Source organism: Cannabis sativa, chromosome 1 (genome assembly GCF_029168945.1).
Source record: "Cannabis sativa cultivar Pink pepper isolate KNU-18-1 chromosome 1, ASM2916894v1, whole genome shotgun sequence".
NCBI lineage: Eukaryota > Viridiplantae > Streptophyta > Magnoliopsida > Rosales > Cannabaceae > Cannabis > Cannabis sativa.
The window spans coordinates 67,000,231-67,025,769 of NC_083601.1; the positions used below are offsets into that span (position 1 = coordinate 67,000,231).

Sequence of the window (25,539 nt, forward strand, 5' to 3'; positions counted from 1 at the left end):
ATATTTAAATTTATTAAATTATAAGACTCAGAATATAATAATGAAATATCTAAATTTAAAATTCAAGATATTTTATTATATTATCTTATTAGAAATTTTAAATAAATTTAAATTTTGAATAAACTTAATATTTGAAAAATTGTAAGATAATTTTGATTTTTTGTTAGAATTTAAGAAATTTAGGAGTTTGTTGAATTTTGAATTTTTTCAAATATTCTCTAACAACCTAAATTTGAATTCTAGTTAAGATATTTATTTTAAAATTTAATTTTATTTTAAAATTTAATTTTATTTTAAAATTTTAAATTGAGATATTTTAGCTTACTTTCCAGATTTTCCAGATCAGTTATTATTGTTTGTATTGTTTGATTATATTATTATGTATTCAAATTTTTTTTTTACAAACCTATTATTTATTTGATCTAAATTGCTATGATTAACTTGTTGACAGATTCAATGATCTGATTTTAATCATAGTCCAATTGTCAATAGATCTTATAAATAATTTGTAACAGGTAAATTTTGCAATTTCTTTCATCTGTGTAAACCTAGTAACATGATAGGGCTCATCCAAATCATTTGACCTGTGTGAGCCTATATGTTTGCTATTGGGCTCAGATGCATGTAGGAAGTCCATTTAAGTTTTACTAAGTAAATGGACTAGGTTGCTAAAATAAATTTTGACATAAGTAAATTTATTTAGGCCCAATTAGATTTGGGCTTATTCAATGAATAATAATTGTTTATTTAAAGGTTAAATTCCTCTCTTTTGGGCCTTGTGTGAGAGTTGGGGACCAATAGAAGTGGGTACGACATACTGAACCTAGCTCCCCCTCACATGAACTACCCCAATTGTGAAGGCTCATTTTCCTTATTTAAATAATGGGAAACTTTTAATTATATACTCAATACTAAAATTATTTACACTGATAGCGTTACAAATTTTAATATAAATATTACGTATACTTTTATACTTAATATAAAATAATATATATCCACATTCCAACTTTTTTTTGTTAGCTTGAACTTGTTAGCCTTTTTTTAGTGTTTTTTTTTTTTTCCATTGTGTGAAAATTAGACACTTCTTTATTTTTTTTTCTTCTTCTAGTACTTTTTATTCTCTACGGTTTTTTTTTTTAAAAGAAGAGTTATACAACCATAATTATTTATTTTGGCTTTGGTATAAAAAGTAATACTATAATAACTTTTTTTTAAAAAAAATACTCATGTTAATATCTAAAAAAAAGTATATATTTTTCTGCTCACATTTAATTTTTTTTTTTTTTTGTAAGAATAATAACTAATTTTTAAACTCAAAGAATTTTTTCATATTTATTTTTATCCTTTTTCATTACAATTTTAAAATTAAAGAATATTAACTACACTTTTAATTCATTAAGTTCAAAATTGGCATTAATTCTCAATTTAATTTTCAAAATGGTCATTTTATTATGTAAAACCCATAATTTTTTACCATCATCAAATAATATATTCAAAATAAAAAATAACATTCTAGTTTCTTTTATAATTTATTATCAAATAAGAGTAACTAAATATTCAAATTAAGTATGTATACTAACTAATTAGTAACATTATTATTTGATACTTAAAGGCTACTTAATAGTATCTAAATTAATAAGTCTATTTTGTCAAATAATTTTGATAGATTTTTTGCAAAATTTGTAAGAAAACTAAATAGTATCTTAAACATTAGTTTCATTTAGCTACCATTATGTTATATTGTTGTTTAAAATACTTTACATTAATTTTTTTAGTAACATTTTTATTACTTTTAATCAGATATAATACAGTATAAGCACTTATCCTATAACTTATTAGTAAAATTAGTATATATAATCATTTTAAAAAAATATATAGTATACATTATAATTTTCAACTAATTTTGTGATGTTTAAGATACTATTCAGTTATTTTATGTGATTTTTTTTTTGTTTGAAAATTATCATAATATCTCTATTATATAGATTTTTTTCTAAGTATATCATTTCGAAACTTTCAAAAAAAAATTATAAACTTTTAAGAGTAATAAATAAAGGATTTTCTTATAAAGGATTTTGAATATATTATTTGATACTTAAAAGCACTTGATAGTATATAAATTAAGTCCGTTTTGTGGAATAATTTTAATAGATTTTTTGCGAAATTTGTAAGAAAGCTAAATAGTATCTTAAACATTAGTTTCATTACAAAACTTTCTTTTAGCTACCATTATGTTATATTGTTGTTTAAAATACTTTACATTAATTTTTTTTAGTAACATTTTTATTACTTTTAATCATATATAATAAAGTATAAGCACTTATTTTATAACTTATTACTAAAATTAGTATATATAATCATTTTAAAAAAAATATAGCATACATTATAATTTTCAACTAATTTTGTGATGTTTAAGATACTATTCAGTTATTTTATGTGATTTTTTTTTTTTTGAAAAATATCAAAATATCTCTATTATATAAACTTTGTTCTAAGTATATCATTTCGTAACTTTCAAAAAAAAAAATTATAAACTTTTAAGAGTAATCAATAAAGGATTTTCTTATAAATTATTTTAGAAACTTAACAAACTTGTTCAACAAAATAAATTTATGCATAACACAATTGGTACTTTTAAATATGAAATAATAAAATATTATTTGCTAACCTAAATAAATTAGTTGATATATTGAATTTTGTTAAATTTAAAATTTTAATTATTATTGTTAACTAAATTTAAAAGAAACTTAAAAGTTACTTTTAATTTTTAATATTTTTTGTTGACGGCAAAAGAATATTTGCTTCCCACATGTTAAAATGATCACCTCAAAGAATAGATTGTAATAATATAATTTTTAAGTTCAAACGATTATTAGTGTAACTAGAAAATCTTTTTAAACTTTTAAGAGAGAAAAAAAAAATAAGAGAGAAAAAGTAATTAATACTAATTACTAAGGCTGGGTAAGTACGTATATATACATTTTCAAAAAAATTAAAAAAAACGTTCGGTAGGTTGACACAATTAAACAGTCACCGTTATTTATAATAATTATTTTAAAATTACGTTGTTGTGCGTATTTTCTCTTAAATAATTATATTAGGTTAATTATATTAGTCTAACCTAATTAAAATTGAATTAGCAACATAATTAACTTTTAAAATATATGAAATTAATTTTTTCTTTTAATACTTTAAAGTTAATTTTAGAAAAACACTTAGTAAATGAAATTATTTTAGATAGTTATTTCTAGAACTAGTTATTTTTTCTAATATTTAATTAGGAAAATATCATAGATTGTGAAATTAATTGTTTAATAATTAATTTTGGTACAATCTAAGTTAAGTATATTTTTCTTAGTATTAAATTAGAATTAATAATTAAGTCTTCTCTATACTTAATTATTTATTTCTTGAATTTAATATATTTAATTAAATTGAAAATTTAAATATTTAAGTTGATTTTCATCATGATACTTAAATATTATTATTTTCATGTTATTTAATTAAAATTGAAAATTATTTTAAGTTTGAAATCTTATTTCATATAACTTAAATTCGAATAATTTTAAAAAAAAATATTTTATTTTATTTTATTAATCTTTTTTCCACAATTTCGAAATTGCATTTCTTAAATGCATAAATTTCGAATTTTATTTGAAAAATAGATTAAAGTTGTAAATTATTTATTTTAATTTTGGACCAACTTAAATCAATGATTTTTTTCATTTAATGATTACTTAAAATAAATGAAGTAAAATATATTTAATTAGAAAATGAATTAATTAGTCCATGAAAATCTAGATAGATATTATCTGTTTTTTGCTTGAAGTATTTTTCTAGTGTATTTAATTAAATAGAAAATTAATATTTAAGTTGATTTTCATCATAATACTTAAATATTTTAAAATTTTCTTATATATTTAATTAAATAGGAAAATTATATTTTTTGTTGTAAATTAGTTTTATTAATTAATTTTGGGCCAACATAAAATTAGAATAATTTTCCAGGATTTATTTTTATTTTATTTTAAAGCAATTTCGAAAATTGTATTCTTAAATACTTCAATTTTTCGAAATGCAATATATATTTATAGAAAATTAAATTTGAGTTGTAAATTAATTTTGTAACAACTTAAATTAAATAATTTTCTTAATACTTATTGGAAATTATTACTAAGATGGAAATAATTCATGTTATTTTCATATCCATCTAAGTAAAATTTATAAATATTAAATTAAAATTTATATTTAGAATTTTTCATTCTAAATTGGAAATTTTAATTAAATAAATATATATTTAAAATAAATTGATTAAAATAAATATTAGAAGAAAATACATTTTTTTTAAAATAATGAGCTTTATTATTATTAGGACATTCGATCTCCATTGTTGGTTTTACATAGCTTTTGTTTTAGTGAGTAATCCTCCTAATGGAGGAACGTTCATTAGCAAGTTAGCACCGTTTAATCTCGAAAGATAAGTAGCTTTGTAAGTGTTTTATATGGTATGGATCACCCTAATGGTGGCGTCTGTATTTGACTTACAAAATATGAAACAATGGTGGAAGCTCATAAGATAGAATAGCCTTGACTCTCGCCTAAACGGGATAACGCTGGATTCCAATCTTGATTGAATAAAAGGTTGCTAGAATGTTTAACATTTAAGATGAGCTGACAACTCTATTCAATGGATGGTAGCTTTGACTCTCGCCTAAACGGGACACTGATATCAGTTTGTTGAAGACCTTAGAAATTATTTAGGATTGTATGTTTTAGTATTTTCACTTGTCATTCCTACTTGTTATATGTTTAATAATTTCTGAATTGTGTATGAATTTATATTGAACCATGTTATTTTCTGTTACTAAATTGTAGTTTAATTTCGAATCTTCATTGTTGGTCTAACTTGGTTTGTTTTTCTAATGAGATACATCCTTAATGGATTTTCACCATTAGACATACATAATAGTGTTACATCTCGAAAGACAAATATTGTATATGCAACATCTAGCTGTTCATCAATTGATGACACCTTAGACTAGTATGTTTACAATATGAAATAAGAAGATTGTATAAATAAGATTACTTTGACTCTCGCTAATCGAAGCATCGTTGGATTCTTATTTATAATCGAAATTATCCTAATTCCTCTTAGCTTATTCATTTCGAATTAGCTCAATAACATATCATTGTATGAATGGTCTATAAATTATTTCATGTCATTCTATTTTCTCTTAAGAAATTAAATGATGCGTATGATTATAATCCTGAAATTCTATTCCACAATGATATAAGTCCTCAATCTTAGAAATCTCCTACTTGTTAGGCAAATCTGACTTAGAGTTTAAATTAGTAGTGGTGGTCCAAGAAAGAATTACTCATTATATTTGGTATAAATTTAAGTCTTTGACTTTAATTTTAGATTCCAAACATAAATTTTCTTATATTTCTAATTCTAGGATACAATACAGTTACACTTTCACAAGTGTTTAATAACCATTTTCTATCAATGGTTTCAAACTCTAAGAACTTTTTAATGTAACTAAACATAAGTCATCAAAAAGACACAACCACATTTTTTTTAATCTATGGCATTTGTATCTTGTTCATAGTGGTTTTGACAAGATCAATCTCTACAAAGAGTTAATATGCTTATATCCACTGAAAGTTGTTCATCTCATTCATAGATAGATGTACATTCAGGGGTGGATATGAGTTTTTCGTTGTATTCTTAAAACGATAACTCTAGATTATACCTTATGCAAAGAAATTTGAAATGTTTGAAAAAAATTTTATTTCTAGCAATGGTGATTAACCATTAAGGTAAGTGGTTAAAGATCTTACGAACTGATAGGGGTGGACAAATAGTTAGTAGATATGCAGTTCAAAGATCATTAATTTGACTTTTGAATTATATCCAAACTTACCTCCCCAGAAATTTCGATTTTCATATTGATGATCAGTTACTAGTCGTTGCCTAAGTCCTTCTATGGTAATATAATTTCAGAATGATGCAATGGTTGTATACTTAATGTAAATCATTACTAGATTCATGGATGACCTAATCAAAATCTTAAGAAAAGCTAGAACTGTTAACCATGGTTTGTTAGCTATTCTAAGTGATTAGGGGTGGAACATCCCATAGTCAATAGATAAGAAAGTGTTTGTTTAAACAAATACTACTTTTCTAAGAAAATGACTAAGTCTGAAAATAAAGTAGCAAATAAAGGAGATATTTTTTTTTCTTGATTCCAAAAGTGTTCTATCATCTTATTCCATATGATGATCCCACTGTCTTTGTTGTTTTGACACAACCGAAGAGGTCAATACCATTTACTTTTCTTAGACATAATTCACGGTACCTTGTCGTAGTGGGAGAGTTTCTAGGAACTCACTTTCTTATGACTTGGAAAACACTAGTGATTAAAATCTATTGTGAGTTTAAACAAGTAATGAATTGTCAAGATAAGAAACTAAGAAGAAAAGCCAATAGAACTATGGTTTAATCCATTCACATGGAATAACCTAAAGTTTTCTATTACAAGGACATAAAAGAAAATTTTCGTTATTAAGTCTATTCAATGGACTTAACAAAACTTCCTGATCCTAGTATTATATGTTTGAGTTTATCTAAACCTATGGCTTATGGTATACTTGGTAATTACTTACTCTAATGCAAGCAACTTACTTTAGTAAGATGCTGAAGCATTTTCTTTCTAATGGCAATCTATAGAAGCTTCTCGACTTCTAGGCATAGATTTTATTTATCTAAGGAAAAGTCTCAACTATTCCAGAAAAGATAAAGCCATGAAAGAATTTCTTATATCAACAGTGAGAGATCTCAGATATGTTTAGTATGCCTTAGACCAGACACCTGCTGTTGAGTGGGAGTAATGAGCAGGTATCAGACTAATCCAGGAGAAGAACATTGGAAGACAATCAAGTAAATCTTAAGATTAAGAAGAGGAACTATATGTTAGTCAATAAGAGTGTGTTTAAAACTCTTAGACTACACCACATCAGATTTCGAGACTTGCCTTTGTGCTAGAAAGTCTGCTGATAAGATTGTGATTACTCTGGCGGTGGAGTAGTGATTTTGGAGAAGTGCAAAAATCTATCTGAAATCTCTTAGTCTACTAGAGAGAGACTGAATGTTAAAGTTGCAGGAAAGGTACTTATTCAGTCTAAGGAAAGTTCTATACAATTGTGGCACCGTTCCAACCTGTCTTAACTACTAGTGTTAATTTCTTGATTAACCAAAAGTAGTTGCCAAAGGTATAGAATCCAGTATCCCAAGAGAGTAGACATATAGAGAGGAATTTTACATTATCAATGATTTTGTGATTAAGGAAGAGTAATGGTGGAGAAAAGGTTGTGTTTAATTCAACCTGTCAGATCCTATTACGAGGAGTTTACTACTACTACACTTGATTTGTATATCAAGGTGTTGAGATTATTTGAAATGCACATTTTGTTTTATATTAGTGCAAGTGGGAGTTTGTTGGGTTTTATGCCCTAAATAAAACTCATTTCAATATAATCAGATTTACTTATTAATAAAGATCAGAAATAACATTTTATGTTGCATGGTTCACATGATTTATTTCATGATTATATGTATATAATGTATGAATTCTATTTAAGTCCAGAACATATCAATTTGTTAATGATTATAGTGTTGTCAGCACAGTGAAATATAATCTTAATTATATGTTCGAAAGTTTATTCCCTGATTTGTCAGTTCACTGGATTTAGACTGACATGATAATCAGCGATAGGTATTCTTACACCTTGGATAAGTGTTATGTCCTTTCCAGGGCATTGGCAAAGTTTACCAGCATCGGATGTATGGAGTATACATCGGAAGGGACCGATATTGAACTTTGATTAGATTTGTTAAAATTTACCGTAATATCTATTCAATTCAATATCACCTGTTGATCCTAGATCAAGTGATCTTAATCCTGATATGTTTAGGTTCGATCTCAAGAGTATTATACATGTTCTTTGATTTGTTAGTTAAGCCTACTTTTGGGTCAGGGTGATACGTACATTTTGGGAACATGATAGTATAACTGAGTGGGAGCGCTAACATAAATATGGAATCTATAACTTCTATAGGGATTTAGAAGTGAAACGATGATATCCTTCGAGCTTGGCTAAACAGAAATAAATGGTTGAGATCTCATTTCACTTCGCTGAAATATCATTTATACGGAGCTAAGTGTTTTAAGGATAAAATACATTGAAGGTGTAACGGTAACTTAGTGTCTGTTCAATGTAGATCATCTATTAGAGGGTCATTGATCACATTAGGATTATAACAATGGATAACTAATGATGTGTCTATATCGTGGAACATATAGAGCGTTCTATGTACTGAGAGTGCAATTCTAAGTTCTATGCGTGGATTCAACGAAGAATTAATAAGTCAGTGAATTTAAGATATAAATTCTTGATCTGCTTATTGGAAGCTCGGATAAACCCATGGTCCCCATACTAGTTGAGACCATACTGCAAGACTCAGTTAATTGGTTTTAATTAATCAATTATAATTCTAAAGTTAGACTATGTCTAGTTTATGAATTTTCACTAAGCAAGGGCAATATTGTAAAGAAAAGAGAATTCTAGGTTTATTTATTAATGAAGAGACTTTATATGTCTAATTAATAAATATATTAAATGACAATATTATTTAATAATTAATTTTTAGTTATTAAATAATTAGAATTGGCATTTAAATGGTTGAATTTGAAAATTAGCGTTTTTGAGAAAATAAGATGCAGGAATGATAAAACAGCAAAATTGCATAAGTGAGGCCCATTATCCAAGGCCGGCCACACTTATAGGGTTTTATTATTTATTTTTTCATTATTTTAATGCCAAATAATTCTAACCTAAACCTAGGTGGTTACCTATAAATAGATAGTGATGGCTCTCATTCACACTTAACTTCTGTCAGATGAAAACTGAGCATCTATCTTTTTTCTATAGGCCGAACCTCTTCCTTTCTCTTTTCTTCTCTAAATTTTCGAAATCCTTGAGTGAATGAGTGAGTGCCCACACACATCAAGTGATATCTCAATCATAGTGTGTAAGACTGTGGAAAAACCATCCAACAAGAAGGAGAATTAGCATCAAAGGAAGGAGAGAAAGAGATCCAGGTTCAGATATTGATAATGCTCTGTTACAGAAAGGAATCAAGGGCTAGATATCTGAACGGAATGAGTCATTATATTCCGCTGTACCTAATGTAAGGTTTACTAAACTTTATATGTGTTTATTTTATTGTTTTAGAATTCATATTAGGATGTTAATGAAACATACTTGTTAGTAAATCTAGATCCTGGTAAAATATTTCCAACAAGTCATTGGTGGATTTCAATCTTCATTTGCTTCGATAGAGACAATAGTGTAATTTTTGTATTTTGTACTTTTCATTCTAGCCGGGTCCGCATATATCTGGATTGTCTATTTTTTCGTTGATAAATTGAATATGGTAGTGTCGACAAAGCGGCGGTGTTCCTGCAAACCGTGATGTATTTTCATTTAAAATGATTAGACATGGTGTGCATAGCTTATTTAATTAAAAAAATTAACTTATGAAAGACATGTAAAACTATTTTATTTTTTTAAAATTACACCTCTGCAGTATATTTCATTAGTTGGGCAGCAGTACACGAAAATATTTTTTCCACAATATCAGCGAACATGACATCAGATAGGCTCTTTGTATTGTCATCAAGTTCAACATATGCTATAGCACTGTAAAATGCATAATAAGATTGTTAGTATCTTTTTTTATTTTAACTTAATTTCAATAACATCATATGTTTTTTTTAATATACCGTGGTGTAGGAAATCCTTCCTGGCCGCATGTTGGCTTGTCACACATAATTTTTTCATTGCGATTGTATAAATCTATTTGTTTATGACATGCGTCACACGACATCTAATAAAAACTCTGGACAGTATCAGTTATTTTTATTGCCGCCTCAATCTAAAAATATTTTTTCTACATCCAAATCAAATGGTGTTAATAATAGTAAGATATTGAAACAAAAGTTTTATAAAGTAAATATTGTAGTAGTCTTTACCTCATTCAGTTGCAGATTTTTCGTCAACTCTGAAATTTGGATGTTAGTCACTATTTCGCTAATATATTTAATTGTGCTTCTAATTTATGAGCACGTGATCAAAAACAGTGCTGTAGTGTACTCTCTGATTTATTTTATTTTTTTGCATCTAATGCCTCAGGTTTAATTATGATAAGTTTTGGTGGGTTTTAGTAAATATTTTTCTTTTTCTGGTTTGCATTAATAGCTAGAACATGGAGAAATTAATAAGATTGGCATTCCTTTTTGTCGCAGCATGTACAAAGCAGGATAATTATAATAATGATTTAAGTTGCTTTTATTTTTATTTAACAGAAGACGAAATTATAAATTTTATAGCTTAATTATACTGTATGTGCTAAAATATAACTTTTTCTTTTAATGAGTGTTTTTATAGGAAAATGGTAATTCTAGAAGAGAAGAAGAGAAGAAGAAGAGAAAAATCGTAAATGTACAACAATAAAAACCCAACCGTATTTTTTTTTAGATTTAATGAGATTTATTTTATTTATTTTATTATATATAAATAAAAAGTGACTCATGAATTTCTCATAAACTATTTTAATTTTAATAATAAATCATCTTATTTTTAATATAAATAAAAGTCACCCATAAATTTTTTATAAACTAATAATTCTGTTATATAGACACACTTTATATAGAATATATATTCTTTTTAAAATTGTACAATGAAGTGTTTGGAGTTTGAGGTGATATGCAATGCAATTGAATTTGCAATTTAGAAAGTGGTTCAAACTCGACATACAAATTCCATATAAAAAAGGGTTAATTTCACAAATGCACAAAAACAACAAAAATACGGTTTTACGGAATTTTAAATGTTTTTACAATTTTTTGATTTGATTTACATAAAATACGGTCTTTTTATGTTGAAATTTTGTTCATTTGTTGTTAATTTTTTGTTATATGTATGTTATTTTTTGTTGTTATTTTCATGTTACTTTTATGTTGTTTTCTTGTTGATTTTATGTTGTTTTCGTGTTATTTTTTAGAAAACCGTAAAAATGTAAAAAATACATTCTTTGAACGTAAAAATGTAAATATTTTATAAAAAATGGTGCCTTATGTAATTATTCCTATAAAAAATGTGTACCAAGCACCCACAATTTTCTATAAGCACCATAGGCGCATAATAAACCCAATGTTTTAAGAGAAAAATGAAGCAAAGGCTTTTACACATTTAAAAAAAAAAGTATTAATCATTTAAGATGAAAATAGTTTGTATAATAAGATTTTTGGCCAAAAATTGGGTATATTGTTGTAAAAATATTGAAAAAAATTATAAATATGTATTTTTTTTTAATTTTTTTTGTGTAATCATTAAGAAATCCCAAATAAAAATAAAAGAATTTACATAAATTACTATTTTTTGCTGAAAATTTTATACTTTTACGTTCAAATATATATTTTTAATATTTTTATAGTGTCCTATAAAAATAACACGAAAACAACAAGAAAATCATATGAAAATAATAAATAAATAACATTCAAATAACATAAAAATAATATACATATAATAGAAAACCAACAACAAAATAATAACAAGATAACAAAAGTACAACATAAAAATATCAAAAGACCGTATTTTCTATAAATAAAATCTTAAAAAGTGTAAAAATATTTAAAAATCAATAGAACCTTGTTTTTGTATTTCTTTTTATTATTTGTTTGTATTGAGGAAATATTCCCATAAAACTCGATCTTAATTAACTTCACTTTCGATACTTTCCTAACACTAAGGGGAAATTACATTGTATACCCACTTTACTTTATTTGTTTTGATTTTTACTTCCATTTTCATTTTTTTTAAAATATATCCACTTTTATAATTTTATAGATAATGTCCCTATTACACCCCTTAAGTTAATGTAAATTATATGCTAGACTTAAGTGGAAGGTGGGAGTATATTTGGCAACTCACTCATAAAAGTAGATATATTTCAATGAAATATAATATAAGAGTATTTGATTAATGGACACAAAAAAAGGGTATTTTTCAACTTATCCCTTCCTAAGCCAGCCCGATTTCTATGAGGAAATTACACTCTATACCCTTTTTATATTATCCTCTTTTATTTTTACCCTCTTTTTTAAATTCTATCATTTTTACCTCTTTTTTTAAACATTGTACCAATTTTGCCCCTGTCACTTCAAGATACCCTCCATGTGACTCTCTTATGTCAGGGTATTTTGGGTACAATACATATAAAAAGAGGTATGTTTCAAATAAATATAAAATTAGAGGCAAATTTGATTAATTAATTAATAAAAGAGGCATTTTCAACTTACCCCGATTTCTATCCTATCCCAGCCCAACTATGTAGTAACCCAACTCAGCCCAAGCCCAAATATTAGGCCCGCAATTCCGAACCATTTTATTTATTTTTAATTATTTTCTGTGACAAGTTTCCTTCGATTTTACTCTGCTCAATCCTTCGTTCTCAACTAACGACTGATCGCAACTCACAACAAATACAACGGTTTAATTTTGCTGATATTCAATCATTCCATTTTCTCCGGCTTCACCCCACTTTACAACGACGTCGTTTTGGATTTTCCCCTCATTGGTTACTGATGGAAGCTTGCTCAATTTGATTCATTTCTATTTAACTCACACTTGTTCCAGATCCGAATCCCTCTCATTCAATGGATTCATGGTTCAAAGCTGCAGAAGGTGTGCTTTCTTTTTCTTATTTATTTTTTTATGTCGGTTTAATTGTGTTTTTCGGGTTTGATCCGAGCTTTGGTTGGGACTATTATAGGGAATTTGAGAATCATAATTTTTTAAGTAGAGCTCTGTTCAATTGTTTATGCTGTATAGAATGTTGCTGTAGAGGAGTGGATTTTGAATGCTTGATTGGGTTTTAATGGCGGGTTTTTGTGTGCTCTGAAGGGATTTACTGTGTTTTGCAAATTTGCATTGTTTGGTTTGTTAGTTAGCTATGAATTCATTTTGCAATTGCAAATTCGGTTGGATTTGTGAATAGGTGAGAAATATACATTTATGAAAGGCTTCAGAATTCAGGTCTATTAATATCTTTGTTTTTGGTGGTGCAATTGGGTTGGTAAAAGTATAGTTCAATGCTGGATAAGGAGTTTTCTTCATTGCTGTGACACTGATATCATTAGCTTGGAACAAATACTCACGTTGTAGTTTTAACTTTTACTCATATGTACATTTCTTGCACTTATAATCCCAAGTAGTTGAAAAGGCGAAGCTTATTTTGTTGGTTTTTTTGGTGAAGGTTTTCTTGAAGTTGTAGATAGAAGGGCAAAGCTTGTTGTCAGTGAATTGGCAGAAGATCAGCCTGATTCCCAGATTTCAGGTATTTCCTTCTTTAGTTATTTAGTTTCTTGGCATTTCTCTGGGTGGGTATCAGGGAGGGAAAATTCTAATGATAGTTGACTAACCTTTTCTTTTTCTTTCTAACTAACCTAAATGAAATATTTTTGGCTAATACCTGAAACTTTGAAAGTAATATTAATGTGAAATACGTTACCTTGATATTTGGTTGGGAATATGACAAATGCAAGGATTTCATAGTAACAATTAAAATTGCATGTCATGAATGGATGAACTGAACTGAACTGGACAGCCTGCAAGAACTAGATGCCCATCAAATATGGGAGAGTCATAATTTATAATGCTGCTCTAAGGTTCTTTGGGAGAGGGTATCTGTTGCTCACTTTTGTTTCTTCTTTGTATGATTTAGCTTCTAATGGGCAAGGATCCCAAGCCAAGCAAACAAAGTCAGCGGCCAGGGTATTTTCCACTTTAGCCATGTCAGCTTTACTTATTTGGATATGGATAAACATCAAAATTATACTATTTTATTCACTTGCCCATTTTAACTTACAGTCTCAAAATTTGATGATTTCAGACCAAAACTACTGATATTGCTCCAGAGCAGACTGATAGTATTACATCACAAGTAGCAGTAACTCCTGAAAAAGATAAAGACCCAAATTTGATTAAGAATGATGAGACCTCTTCTAGTAATTCTCTGGTTCAAACGACCCATGGGAACCAAGATGATTTTAATAATAGCTCCCCATTGTTGGAGATTCCTCATACTGACAAAAGTGAAAATGATACTAACCTCATAGAAGTTTCAGTAAATAATACTGATCAGGAAGATGTCACATCAACCTCGAATGTAGAGCTTCTCAATGAGAGTAATTTGGAAGTTCGTGAAGAAATCTCTTTGCCTATGCCTGCCAAACAAGTTCAAATTGTGAATACACTTGATCCAGTGGAAACTGATCCACGGTCCAAATCAGGAGACACAGATTTTTCTCAAAAGATTGATCAAGAAAAATCTCAGTCTACAAATAATGATGTACTAAATGATGGTGAAACTCTATCTAGAGTTGCTGATCTAAAGATTGAACCTCGTAGCAATCAAAAGAAACAGGAGGAGCAAAAGGCTATTGCTTCTCCTAAGAAAGTACAGGAACAGCTTGATGAGGTAAGTATCTTATAACACAGGAAATCTTCTCTACTCCCAACTTTCTTATTGTCCCAATTTTTTCTTTATGAACCCTTCTTGCTGCAGGCTCAAGGGCTACTTAAAACTACAATTTCCACCGGTCAATCAAAAGAGGCAAGATTGGCCAGGGTAAGCTTCAATGATCTTTATAGCATAGCTATATGTTATTTAAATTTTCATGTCATTTCCTTGTTTGTTGGAAAACAAAATGGATATTCATGTTCTAACTAGCTTTTCAAATACAAGCATACTCAACTGTATATCCTAGGTTGAATGTGATAAAAGCTAGGGGGAAATTGTCTCTTTGGACGAGCTTACATACTGGCTAGACAGTTTTGTTTTGGAGGTTTATTTATCTATCAGTTATTCACTGTTAGGTCTGTGCTGGACTTCAAAATCGACTGCAAGAATACAAATCTGAAAATGCACAACTCGAGGAACTTCTTGTTGCAGAGGTGAATGCTTCACTCCTTTTCTGCATGGGTTAGGTTTCCTCTATTTCAATAATTTGACATGTTATACATTTACTTTTTTGTCGTCAGAGAGAGCTTAGTAAATCATTTGAGGCACGCATAAAGCAGCTACAGCAAGACTTGTCAGAATCCAAAATTGAAGTGACAAGAGTAGAGTCAAATATGGGTGAAGCCTTGGCAGCAAAGAATTCGGAAATTGAAGCACTTGTCGGTTCCATGGATGCACTTAAGAAACAAACTGCTGTGTCGGAGGGAAATCTTGCTTCTCTGCAGGTTCAATACATTTTCATTCTATCTTGTTTTTATTTCTCTCTCTCTCTCTCTCCATAGAACAGATAGTTCAGATTGTTCCTGATTTCTAGTTTTGACAACTTGAAGTTTTGATAACAGCCTGATATTGTTTTGCCAGGCAAATATGGAATCTATTATGAGAAATAGGGAGCTTACTGAAACGAGAATGATGCAGGTCAGTGTGATTCTTTCTGTCACATGAAATTATTTTCATTTATACTCTTGCCCGTACTGCTTTTATTATGAGATTGTGAAAGAAATGGGAATGTATATATTAGGCTTTACGAGAGGAGCTAGCTTCTGTAGAACGAAGAGCGGAAGAAGAGCGTGCTGCACACAATGCAACAAAAATGGTTTGTATCAGACATTACTATTGGTTTTAATTTAGTTTTCATTTCATTTAAGTTCTATTGCTTAACTTTTTATTGAACAGGCTTTTATGGAAAGGGAGGTGGAATTGGAACATAGAGCCTTAGATGCATCCACTGCTCTTGCAAGGATACAGGTAATGTAAGAACTCTTTATGTTTGTCACTTATTGTCTCTTTATGTTTGCCACTTATTGTCGTGATAAATAAAGAACCAGCTAAATGTGCCTGCTACTTGTAATGATTGCTTGTGTACTGGATTTGTTACAACAGAGGACAGCCGATGAGAGGACTGCGAAGGCAGCTGAGCTTGAGCAAAAAGTGGCTTTGCTTGAGGTAGTCAAAATCGCTATAATTCTTATATTTCTTTGTTTTCCTTTCCTAGTATCAATGTTGTCTAGTTTGTGGTAAAATGTTGCATGTAATTAGGTTGAATGTGCAAATTTGAATCAAGAGCTGCAAGATATGGAAGCTCGTGTACGGCGTGGACAAAAGAAATTACCAGAGGAGGCAAATCAAGCAATTCAGGTTTGTTTGGTTCGGAGAAATGAAAATACAAAAATAAGAATGAGAATAGGAATAGAATCAAATAAAATTTAATATGCATATAAAAGTGATCAAAAAATTATTATTTTTATTATTCTCATCTTATATTGAAATGGTCTTTCCTTCCATTTTTGAATGAAAGTCATTCTAGTAAAATGGTGAAAAGTTGTTTAATTAGATGACGTTCTAATGCTCAACCAAACAAAAGAATAAAATGAAAATTAATTCATTTCCATTTCATTACCCCCAACCATACACACCCTAAATACTTGCGACCTTGACAAGGCATTGGGTGTTGCTTAATGCTTATTAATGTTTCCAGTCATTTGGTTACTTTGATTGTTTTATGCATTTAACAATTAAACTAGATAGATGTTACGTGCCAAGTCACGTATGTTAATTTTATTTTAGTTTTTAGATTTTTTAATATCATAATTTTAAAATTAATAATATTCAATGTAGTGATAATCATTGAAATTTGAAAGCATAATAGTGATTGGAATAAAAACAAAAATTACTATTATACTTTGTAATAGTAATTAAAAAAAATTATTATTCGTCCTAAATTTATCTTTGCAATTAATGAAAATGCTCATCTGGTTAAACTATCAAAATATTCAAATTTAATTTAAAATAATATTTAAAATTTAACTAATTCTAAATATCAAAATTTGAAAATAATTTTTAATAAAAAAATAAACAATATGAACTAATTTATTATTAATTGCAACACTTTAGGTGGATTAATTATATTTAGGTTTAACTAACTACATGGATGCTTACCCTTTACGTAGAGCATCTAATAATTTGTTATTTTTTTTATTTAAAAAAAAAAAAGAAGTCACCCAATAATTTGTCATAAACTAAGAATTCTGTTATATAGCCACATTTTATATAGAATAGATATACGTTAGGAATGAACTTTAAGCCATTGGATTTAGAACGTATTTTTCATTATAGATAATAGGGTTATTTATAAATTTAGTAGCAGTAACAAATTAAAATTACTTACCTGTAAAAAATTACACAAGATTCAGGCCTGGCAAGAGGAAGTAGAACGTGCTCGCCAAGGTCAGAGGGATGCTGAGAGCAAGCTTTCTTCTTTGGACGTAAGAATCTCCTTTTTTCGTCTAATATAATGTCCTTTATTCTGTTCATGATTGGTGGCTATACAATATTCTGTGTAAAAAAATTAGGCTGAAGTGCAAAAAATGAGGGTGGAAATGGCTGCCATGAAGAGGGATGCTGAGCATTATTCACGTCAGGTATTCTTATTGATTATCCAGATTGTCACTTTCTTTTTTTGAATGTGCCATTAGATTTTATGTTTATCTATTTACAAGTACTGTTCATATTATACCAACAATCTTCTGATGATATGCGTTATGACTGTTAATACTATGCTTCTATCTTTTATTTACCTCATATTCTAATAAATTGCAAGAGTGTATTATGTTCTTCTGTATGAGAAACTTATGGACTTAAAACAGTATTTATAGCATTACCTTATTTGTTTGGATTCCCAATTTGCAGGAGCATATGGAACTTGAGAAACGCTACCGTGAACTAACTGATTTATTGGTAAGTCACATTTTCAAATGTTTTTAACAAAAAAAATAAGTTCTGCAACTTGTTATAACATCTAGAAAATGTATGACAAACTGTGTATAATTAATAATTGTTGTCTGCCATTCAGTACTACAAGCAAACACAATTGGAAACCATGGCAAGTGAAAAGGCTGCTGCAGAATTTCAATTAGAGAAGGAATTGAAGCGTCGTCATGAAGCACAGGTTTGCTTTTAGGTTTTCTAAGCTGCTTGAATCATTAAGTTACATCATCAATGTTATCTCTAGTCTTTTCTAATTTAATAAACTCATGATGACATTATACAGGCAGAGGCAGAAAGAAGTAGAGTTTCACGAAGGCCCTCATCTTCTTGGGAGGAAGATACAGAAATAAAGACACTCGAGTATGTTGATGCTTTCAAAGACCTACACAAAAATATTTTTATGGACATTTGTTGATGACTGTTACATAATATTGTCTTGAGACTCTCAAGGTCCATGAAGAATGTTCTGATTGCATGAAGAATGTTTAGATTGATGAGCTTTCTTGAAATATGTTTCTTCAATTGGAGAATTTTAATATGAAACATAATGATTGCAGGACACTTCCCTTGCATCATCGTCATATGGCTACTGCAAGTATGCAGGTATTACCACGTCCCTAGTTGCTCAAACTAAAATAAAGAACAAAATTCATGTTATTCCTTCAGTTTGATTGTGTATACTTCTATTTGCTGCTGACAGTTGCAGAAGGCAGCAAAGTTATTGGACTCGGGGGCTGTTAGGGCAACGAGGTTTCTCTGGAGATATCCAACAGCACGAATTATCCTGCTTTTCTATTTGGTAAAAATGATTTGACACGTTATTAAAACGACTGATTATAAACTATAACATGTTTGCTGGTAGAATAATTTAAATTACATTTCAATGATGAGTAATCTTTCTACAGGTATTTGTTCATCTCTTCTTGATGTATCTATTGCATCGACTTCAGGTTTGATATAAAACCACCTTTTTAAAATTGCTGAAGCATAAATTTAACTCTCTATACAACTCCGAATTGAACTTGATGATACATGGCTGAGTCCAATGTTTCTTCATATGCAGGAACAAGCAGATGATCTTTCTGCTAGAGATGTTGCAAATGCCATGGGGCTTGCCAACCCTACCTTACCATGATTCAGTAGCTGCTGCTGCTCTCGCGTTATTATTTTTTGGCCATACTAGTTTCTCCTAAAATAGATTCTTAAATGTCTCTCCTTAAGGTGCATTTTCAATTCATTTTGCCAGCCTGAAATGCCTTGGAGGATGATGAAGTAGGTGGCACAAATGAAAAGTTTATTTCTCATTGTTTCCACACTTTATTTTCAAGATTGGGGAAATTGCTGCAGATTGGTTTGGTTTGGAATTGGGAAAACTGGTTTGCATTAAAGGGTACTCATTTCTTAGTCTAAGGGGGCAATGTAGCGATAGTGTAATTACTCGAACATTGCTGCCTTTGTATACCTGTTTGGCCCTAAATATCTACTAGCTAGCCATCTCAAGTATTTCTCAGGGTTGGTACTATTTGGTGTGCCCACCCAATTCTCATTTTGCATTTTCATCATAATTTTGTTCAAAAGTGAGAGAAATGTGGTTACAAATACTTGTAAATTCACCATTATCAATATTTGTACCCAAAATGAAATGGGAGATCTTACACTATTAGAAACATTTGAGCTGACTGAATTCTTTCTTAATAAGTTTAAGCTTTTTCTTTTATTTTCTTTTGCTGGGGGGTGGTGCGCGGAGTTCTATAACTATGGTACTACTCATATAGGTGGGAATGTCTTTTTCTTTTCTTTTTTTCTTTAAAAACAGTTATAATTTTTTGAAAATGTTGTAAACTTTTTTTTTTAAAGCAATGACCAAAATCATTTATAATTAAATAATGCCATAATGGACAATTTCTAAAAAATAAAATAATAAAAAATTATCTAGTTAAATAAGTTATTTATCCATTCAAAGAGTATGCACAATTAATTTATGTCGAGCAATATTGGTCGTCCGATGTACATGAAATAGGAGCACTCTTAAAAAATTTGAATAACATACTTTTACATCATCTAACAAAAGCAGACACAATTGCTAAAGGGTCAAAATCAATCAGTACATCAAATTTTGAAGGGAAAATCTATCCAGCGTTACTTATATTGTCAGATAATATGTTTAAAATACTAAAAATCTTCATTTTTTACTCTTAAGTTAACAGTCGATGCTTGTTCAACTTCATCTAATTGTTCCAATTGAAGAAAAAAAATGTTCCAAACTACATAAAATACAAAACAAAAAATTAGCAACTAATAAAAATTACTAAAAACTATTTTTAAAGAGGTTGAAGGTACAATTATATATATAAATAAATAAATAAATAAATAAAATTTATCTGCTAAAAATGTTGTTCTGTAATAAAGCAAACATATCATTTGAAGTCGCTAAAAATTGAAAATTTTCATTCCAATAACTCAATAACTTTATTACTCTAATAACATATAACTAAAATAAGGGTTTTTTTCATAAATGTACAACAAAAATAACATAATTACAAAAAATGTGCAAAAAAAAATTATTTTAAAAACTTATATACTTTGAAAACTTATTACATGAAACCATACATTTTAATCATTAAATAATAAACTATGTTTATTAAAACTCAAAATAAACAAATTCGTAAAATTAATTAAATAGTTTTATAAAAATAAACAAGTTATTTTTTTTTATTAAAAGATAACTGTTTATTATCTATTTTAGTATGAATTATTATAATTTAATAAGATTTTTTTTTAATAAAATACAATATCAAAATTATAAACATTAAGTTATATAAATATAAATCAATACTTAAAATTACTAAAAATAAACATGACACATAAGTGATATAATAAACATATCTGAATATTATTATTTTGTTTATTAAATTAGTATGTTTAATAAATAGAAAACAAAATAAACATATATATACAAAGTATTTTATATTATTAGTATGTTTATTATAATTGTAAACATAAAAATAGACATAGACAATTTATACTATACTAAAATAAGTATATTTTTTTTCTATTGTTTCTATATATTGATTATTTTCTAATGAATTAGTGAACGAATTTATATTGAAGTATAATTCTTACATCAAAAAATAAGTAAATAAACATAACTTTATAAATTCTAAAAATTATTTAATTAGAAAAAATAAACATGACATAATAAACAAAGGAAAAGATAAAAATAAATAATTTTATATATATATTATTTATTTTCTAAAAAATTACTAAAAAATAAACATAACACACCTAGAGTGATATAATAAACTTATGTGAATATTATTATTTTGTTTATTAAATTAGTATGTTTAATTAATAGAAAATAAAATAAACACATATATAAAATATTTTATATTATTGGTATGTTTTTTATTATAATTGTAAACATAAAAATAAACATAGCTAATATTACCATATATATAATAATCAATAATTATTACCATATATATTATAAAAGAAATTGGAAAAAAGTTTTTAATCATATATAAAAATGTATGAGAAAATGATAATAAGTTTTTTTCACATATTTTGTAATTAATTAAAATAATGTATACAAAATTGTAAAATGCTCCTAAAATAATCTAATAACAAAAAATAATAAATAATAATATTTTTAAATAATAATAAATTGATAATAAATAAGAAATGTTACCCAAAATAATAAATTCAACTTAATAAGTACATAAAAATACTACTAACATATATAAATTATTCCAAAAACTGCAAAATATGATCACCAATTCAAAAAATTAATCATACTAGTCATGAATATGTATAATGTGACCCTATATAAGATTGCGATAAATTCTTAGATAAATAATCATATTTGATCATCTCAACAACCATTAAATTAAAACTATATTTTAAAATGTTATATATGAACCATGAAAAAATAAATAATCATAAAATATTTAATAAATAAATTTGCAAATCATACTAATTTTCAATCATTATTCCATCAAAGATGATATAATAGCAATAATATAGTAAAATTACTTTAAAAAAAAAATTAAATAATAATAATTAATATTTATAACTATCTTACTAAAATTATATAACAAAAACTGTAAAAATTCGAAAAACTATTAAAATAACTGCCACAAATTGACATATTGGTATCACCGTAGGATAAACCGCAACTGCCACCATAACCTTTGTCAACCACCGTGACCACCATCACCGCACCACAGCAAAACGACCAACTACACCCAAATCTAAAAGGGGTAAGTTGAAAAATATCATTTTTATTAATCAATTAATCAAATTTACCTCTAATTTTATATTTAATTGAAACATACCTCTTTTTATATGTATTGTACCCAAAATACCCTGACATAAGAGAGTCACATAGAGAGTATCTTGAAGTGAAAGGGGCAAAATTGGTATAATATTTTAAAAAAGAAGTAAAAATAATAGATTTTAAAAAAGAGGGTAAAAATAAAAGAGAATAATATAAAAATGGTATATAGAGTAATTTCCTCAATCTAAAATTAACACATTACAACAATGCCCAGATCTAAAAATCTCAACTATCACCACTAACTCCAAATCTAAAAAACTCTAACACCATAGCACCACACTCATATATTGGAGTCGTAGTAACCTAAGGGAACAAACTGAAAGAATAATATAATGAATTGCTCAAAATAATGATCAAATTGGGCTATGGTAATTCTAAAATACATTCTCCCGTTGTATCTCCCAAGTCTTTACAATTTAAATTTTTCACAATGCCATAAATGTTTATAGGATCAAGTATGAAAGATTTGAAAAATAATACATAAATTCAATGCCTCTAATCAAGAAAAATTTGATTGTCTATGAATTTATTAGGTTAAAATTGGTTCTCTAAATCTAAGTTAACCTATATTGGTAGAATAGGTTAACATTTCATAAAACTCAATTTTATTTCTCTCATTTCAAACACCTAATCTTCTCTCTTCCTCCCTTCTCTCTCTCGCTCTCTGAACTCACCCTAAGGACTCGCCCATAACCCACAACATCTCTCCACGACCACCACGACCACAAACTCAATGACCACCGCAGACTAAACTACCCACGAACCCAACGACTTTTCTATCAACCACAACTTCTTCATCAACAATATCGTCAAAGGTAAGTATAATTTTTTTTGCATGATTTAGGGTTAAATTTTATGAAATTATCGATATGTTTATTTAGATTTAGGGTTAAAGGTCTGTGATTTTTTAGTTTGGGTTAAATTTAAGGTTGGAATGGCCGGATATGTGTTTTGGGGCAAATTTAGGTTTTTGGCTTGGTCTAATGCAGGCATGATATAGGCCCGATATATTTTTATTGTTGGAAATGAATAAATATTGAAGATGATAGCCCGATGTAAACCCAATACTTGGCCTAATAATGTGCCTAAGTTTTATGTTTTTTTTGTAAGGCCCGATTAGACCGATGCATGGTCTCACATCTTAAAATATATAATTTAGGCACGTGAACATGAATAATAATAAAATAGAATTAAATTTAGTAGGCATTTTTTTTATATTGCATTGGAAGGAATTTTCCAATTATTTATTTATTTTTTTAGAATAAAACTCTAAAAGATCACCTTTCAAGCAATAAGCTTAAAGAGAAAATGGAGGGGATATTTATTAGATCAATTCATCTCATATAAAAGGGAAATTTGAAATTCTATGCTTAAAATACCATTTAATTTTCCCCCTAAATGCATAGTTATTAAAATTGGTACTATATGACAACTTTCCTAATTTTCCTAAACTACCCCTCACATTTTTTACTTTCAGCATCACCTCTCTCTCTTCCTCTCTCTCATCCGAACCAAGAGAAAACCCAAAATTTTCAGCCGTCGTCGAAGCTCAACCCCCAGAACGGTCCGTCGCAACCCACGGTGAACCCAGCTCCGTCGTCTAAGCTCAACCCCGAGGAACGCTAAAATTCGAGCAACTCGCAACCCCGACCTCGACCGAAAATGTCGAAGGTATGTGGGTTTTGTTTTTGTTTTTTTTTTAGATTGGGCATTCAGATTGTTTGTGATTGTTTGTGAATGGTTAGATTTAAGAATTTTGTTGTGAAAATAGTATTCGGATCCGTGAAAATGGGATTCCATGGGACTGGTTGTGAGATTGGGCATTCGGATTGGGGAAGAAGCTCGGTCCGATGGTCCAGTTTGGTCCGATGGTCGTGTATGGGTCCGATGGTTCCGTCCGATGTCCCTTGGCTCGGGGTTCGATGGTCCGATTTATAGGGCCCGATTGTGTGATCTACGAAGGGTCCGATTGGACCGATGGGTCCGATGGGTACCCTATCGGGCCAGTCGGACCCATCGGACCCGAGCATGTTTTTTTTTTTCATTTTTTTTAAATATTAATGATTTAGTAATTGTTTTATATATTATTTTATTTGTATTGATTTATTAAGTATTGTTTAATTAATTATTGTTTTATTATTAATAATTAATTAGTGTGTTTTTGTTTTATTAATTATTGTATTTTTAGTAATTATTAATTAATGTTTTATTATTAATTATTAATTATTGAATTAATTTGTATTGTTTTATTAATTATTATTTTTGTACTAATTGTTAATTATTAATTATTAATTTTTATTATTTATTAATTATTATTTTATTATTAATTATTAATTTTTGTACTAATTTTTTTTATTATTTATTGATTAGTGTTTAATTATTAATGATTTATTATTGTATTATTTTTTATTATTTTATTAATTATTAATTATTGTTATAGTATTGTTTTATTTGTTGTTGTTTTATTAATTATTGTTTTTTTATTAATTATTTATTATTGTTTTTTATTAATTATTAATTAATGTTTTATTATTAATTATTAATTATTGAATTAATTTGTATGTTTTAGTAATTATTATTTTTGTACTAATTGTTATTTATTAATTATTAATTTTTATTATTTATTAATTATTGTTTTATTAATAATTATTAATTTTTGTATTAATTTTTATTGTTTTATTAATTATTTATAATTGTTTTTTATTATTTATTGATTATTGTTTTATTATTAATGATTAATTATTGTATTTTTATTAATTATTAATTAATATTTTATTATTAATTATTATATTAATTTGTATTGTTTTATTAATTATTTTTTTTTACTAATTATTAATTATTAATTTTTGTATTAATTTTTATTGTTTTATTAATTATTTTTTTTATTAATTATTTATTATTTTTTTTATTATTTATTGATTAGTGTTTTATTATTAATGATTAATTATTGTATTATTTTTTATTGTTTTATTAATTATTAATTATTGTTTTAGTATAAATTATGAATTATTTTTTTTTAATTTTTATTGTTTTATTGATTATTGTTTAATTATTAATTATTAATTATGATTTATTGTTTTATTAATTATTGGTTATGGTTTTATTATTAATTATTTATCGTTGTTGGCTTTTTTTTTTCAGGGAACTACACATCTTATAATTCCAGTGTCGGACCATTACACTGGTCGTGTCACATGGCGCGGGGGTAGTTACTACTACCCGAAGATTAAGGCTAAATTTGAAGAATTCAACCTATTGGACAGGGTGAGGGAATCCCCTTTCAGAAATT

The 25,539-nt window shown here is 27.5% G+C and overlaps 1 protein-coding gene across 2 annotated transcripts; it reads left to right on the forward strand.

Moving 5' to 3' along the window:
- The first annotated feature begins 12,535 nt into the window (after positions 1–12,535).
- LOC115705466 (golgin candidate 1) lies at positions 12,536–19,631 on the forward strand. Of its 2 annotated transcripts, none has more exons than XM_030632801.2 (21): positions 12,536–12,810; positions 13,382–13,462; positions 13,850–13,899; positions 14,018–14,605; positions 14,693–14,755; positions 15,004–15,081; positions 15,169–15,372; positions 15,509–15,565; positions 15,669–15,743; positions 15,824–15,895; positions 16,031–16,093; positions 16,187–16,285; positions 17,335–17,412; positions 17,500–17,568; positions 17,837–17,884; positions 18,000–18,095; positions 18,198–18,274; positions 18,472–18,517; positions 18,615–18,713; positions 18,820–18,864; positions 18,978–19,631. In XM_030632801.2, exons 1-21 carry the CDS (start codon positions 12,783–12,785, stop codon positions 19,047–19,049), a joined length of 2,088 nt encoding a protein of 695 aa, XP_030488661.2. In that variant the 5' UTR covers positions 12,536–12,782; the 3' UTR covers positions 19,050–19,631. The 2 variants fall into 2 exon arrangements, with proteins under 2 accessions (XP_030488661.2, XP_030488662.2); XM_030632802.2 differs by having other exon boundaries at positions 17,341–17,412.
- Positions 19,632–25,539: the final 5,908 nt, after the last annotated feature.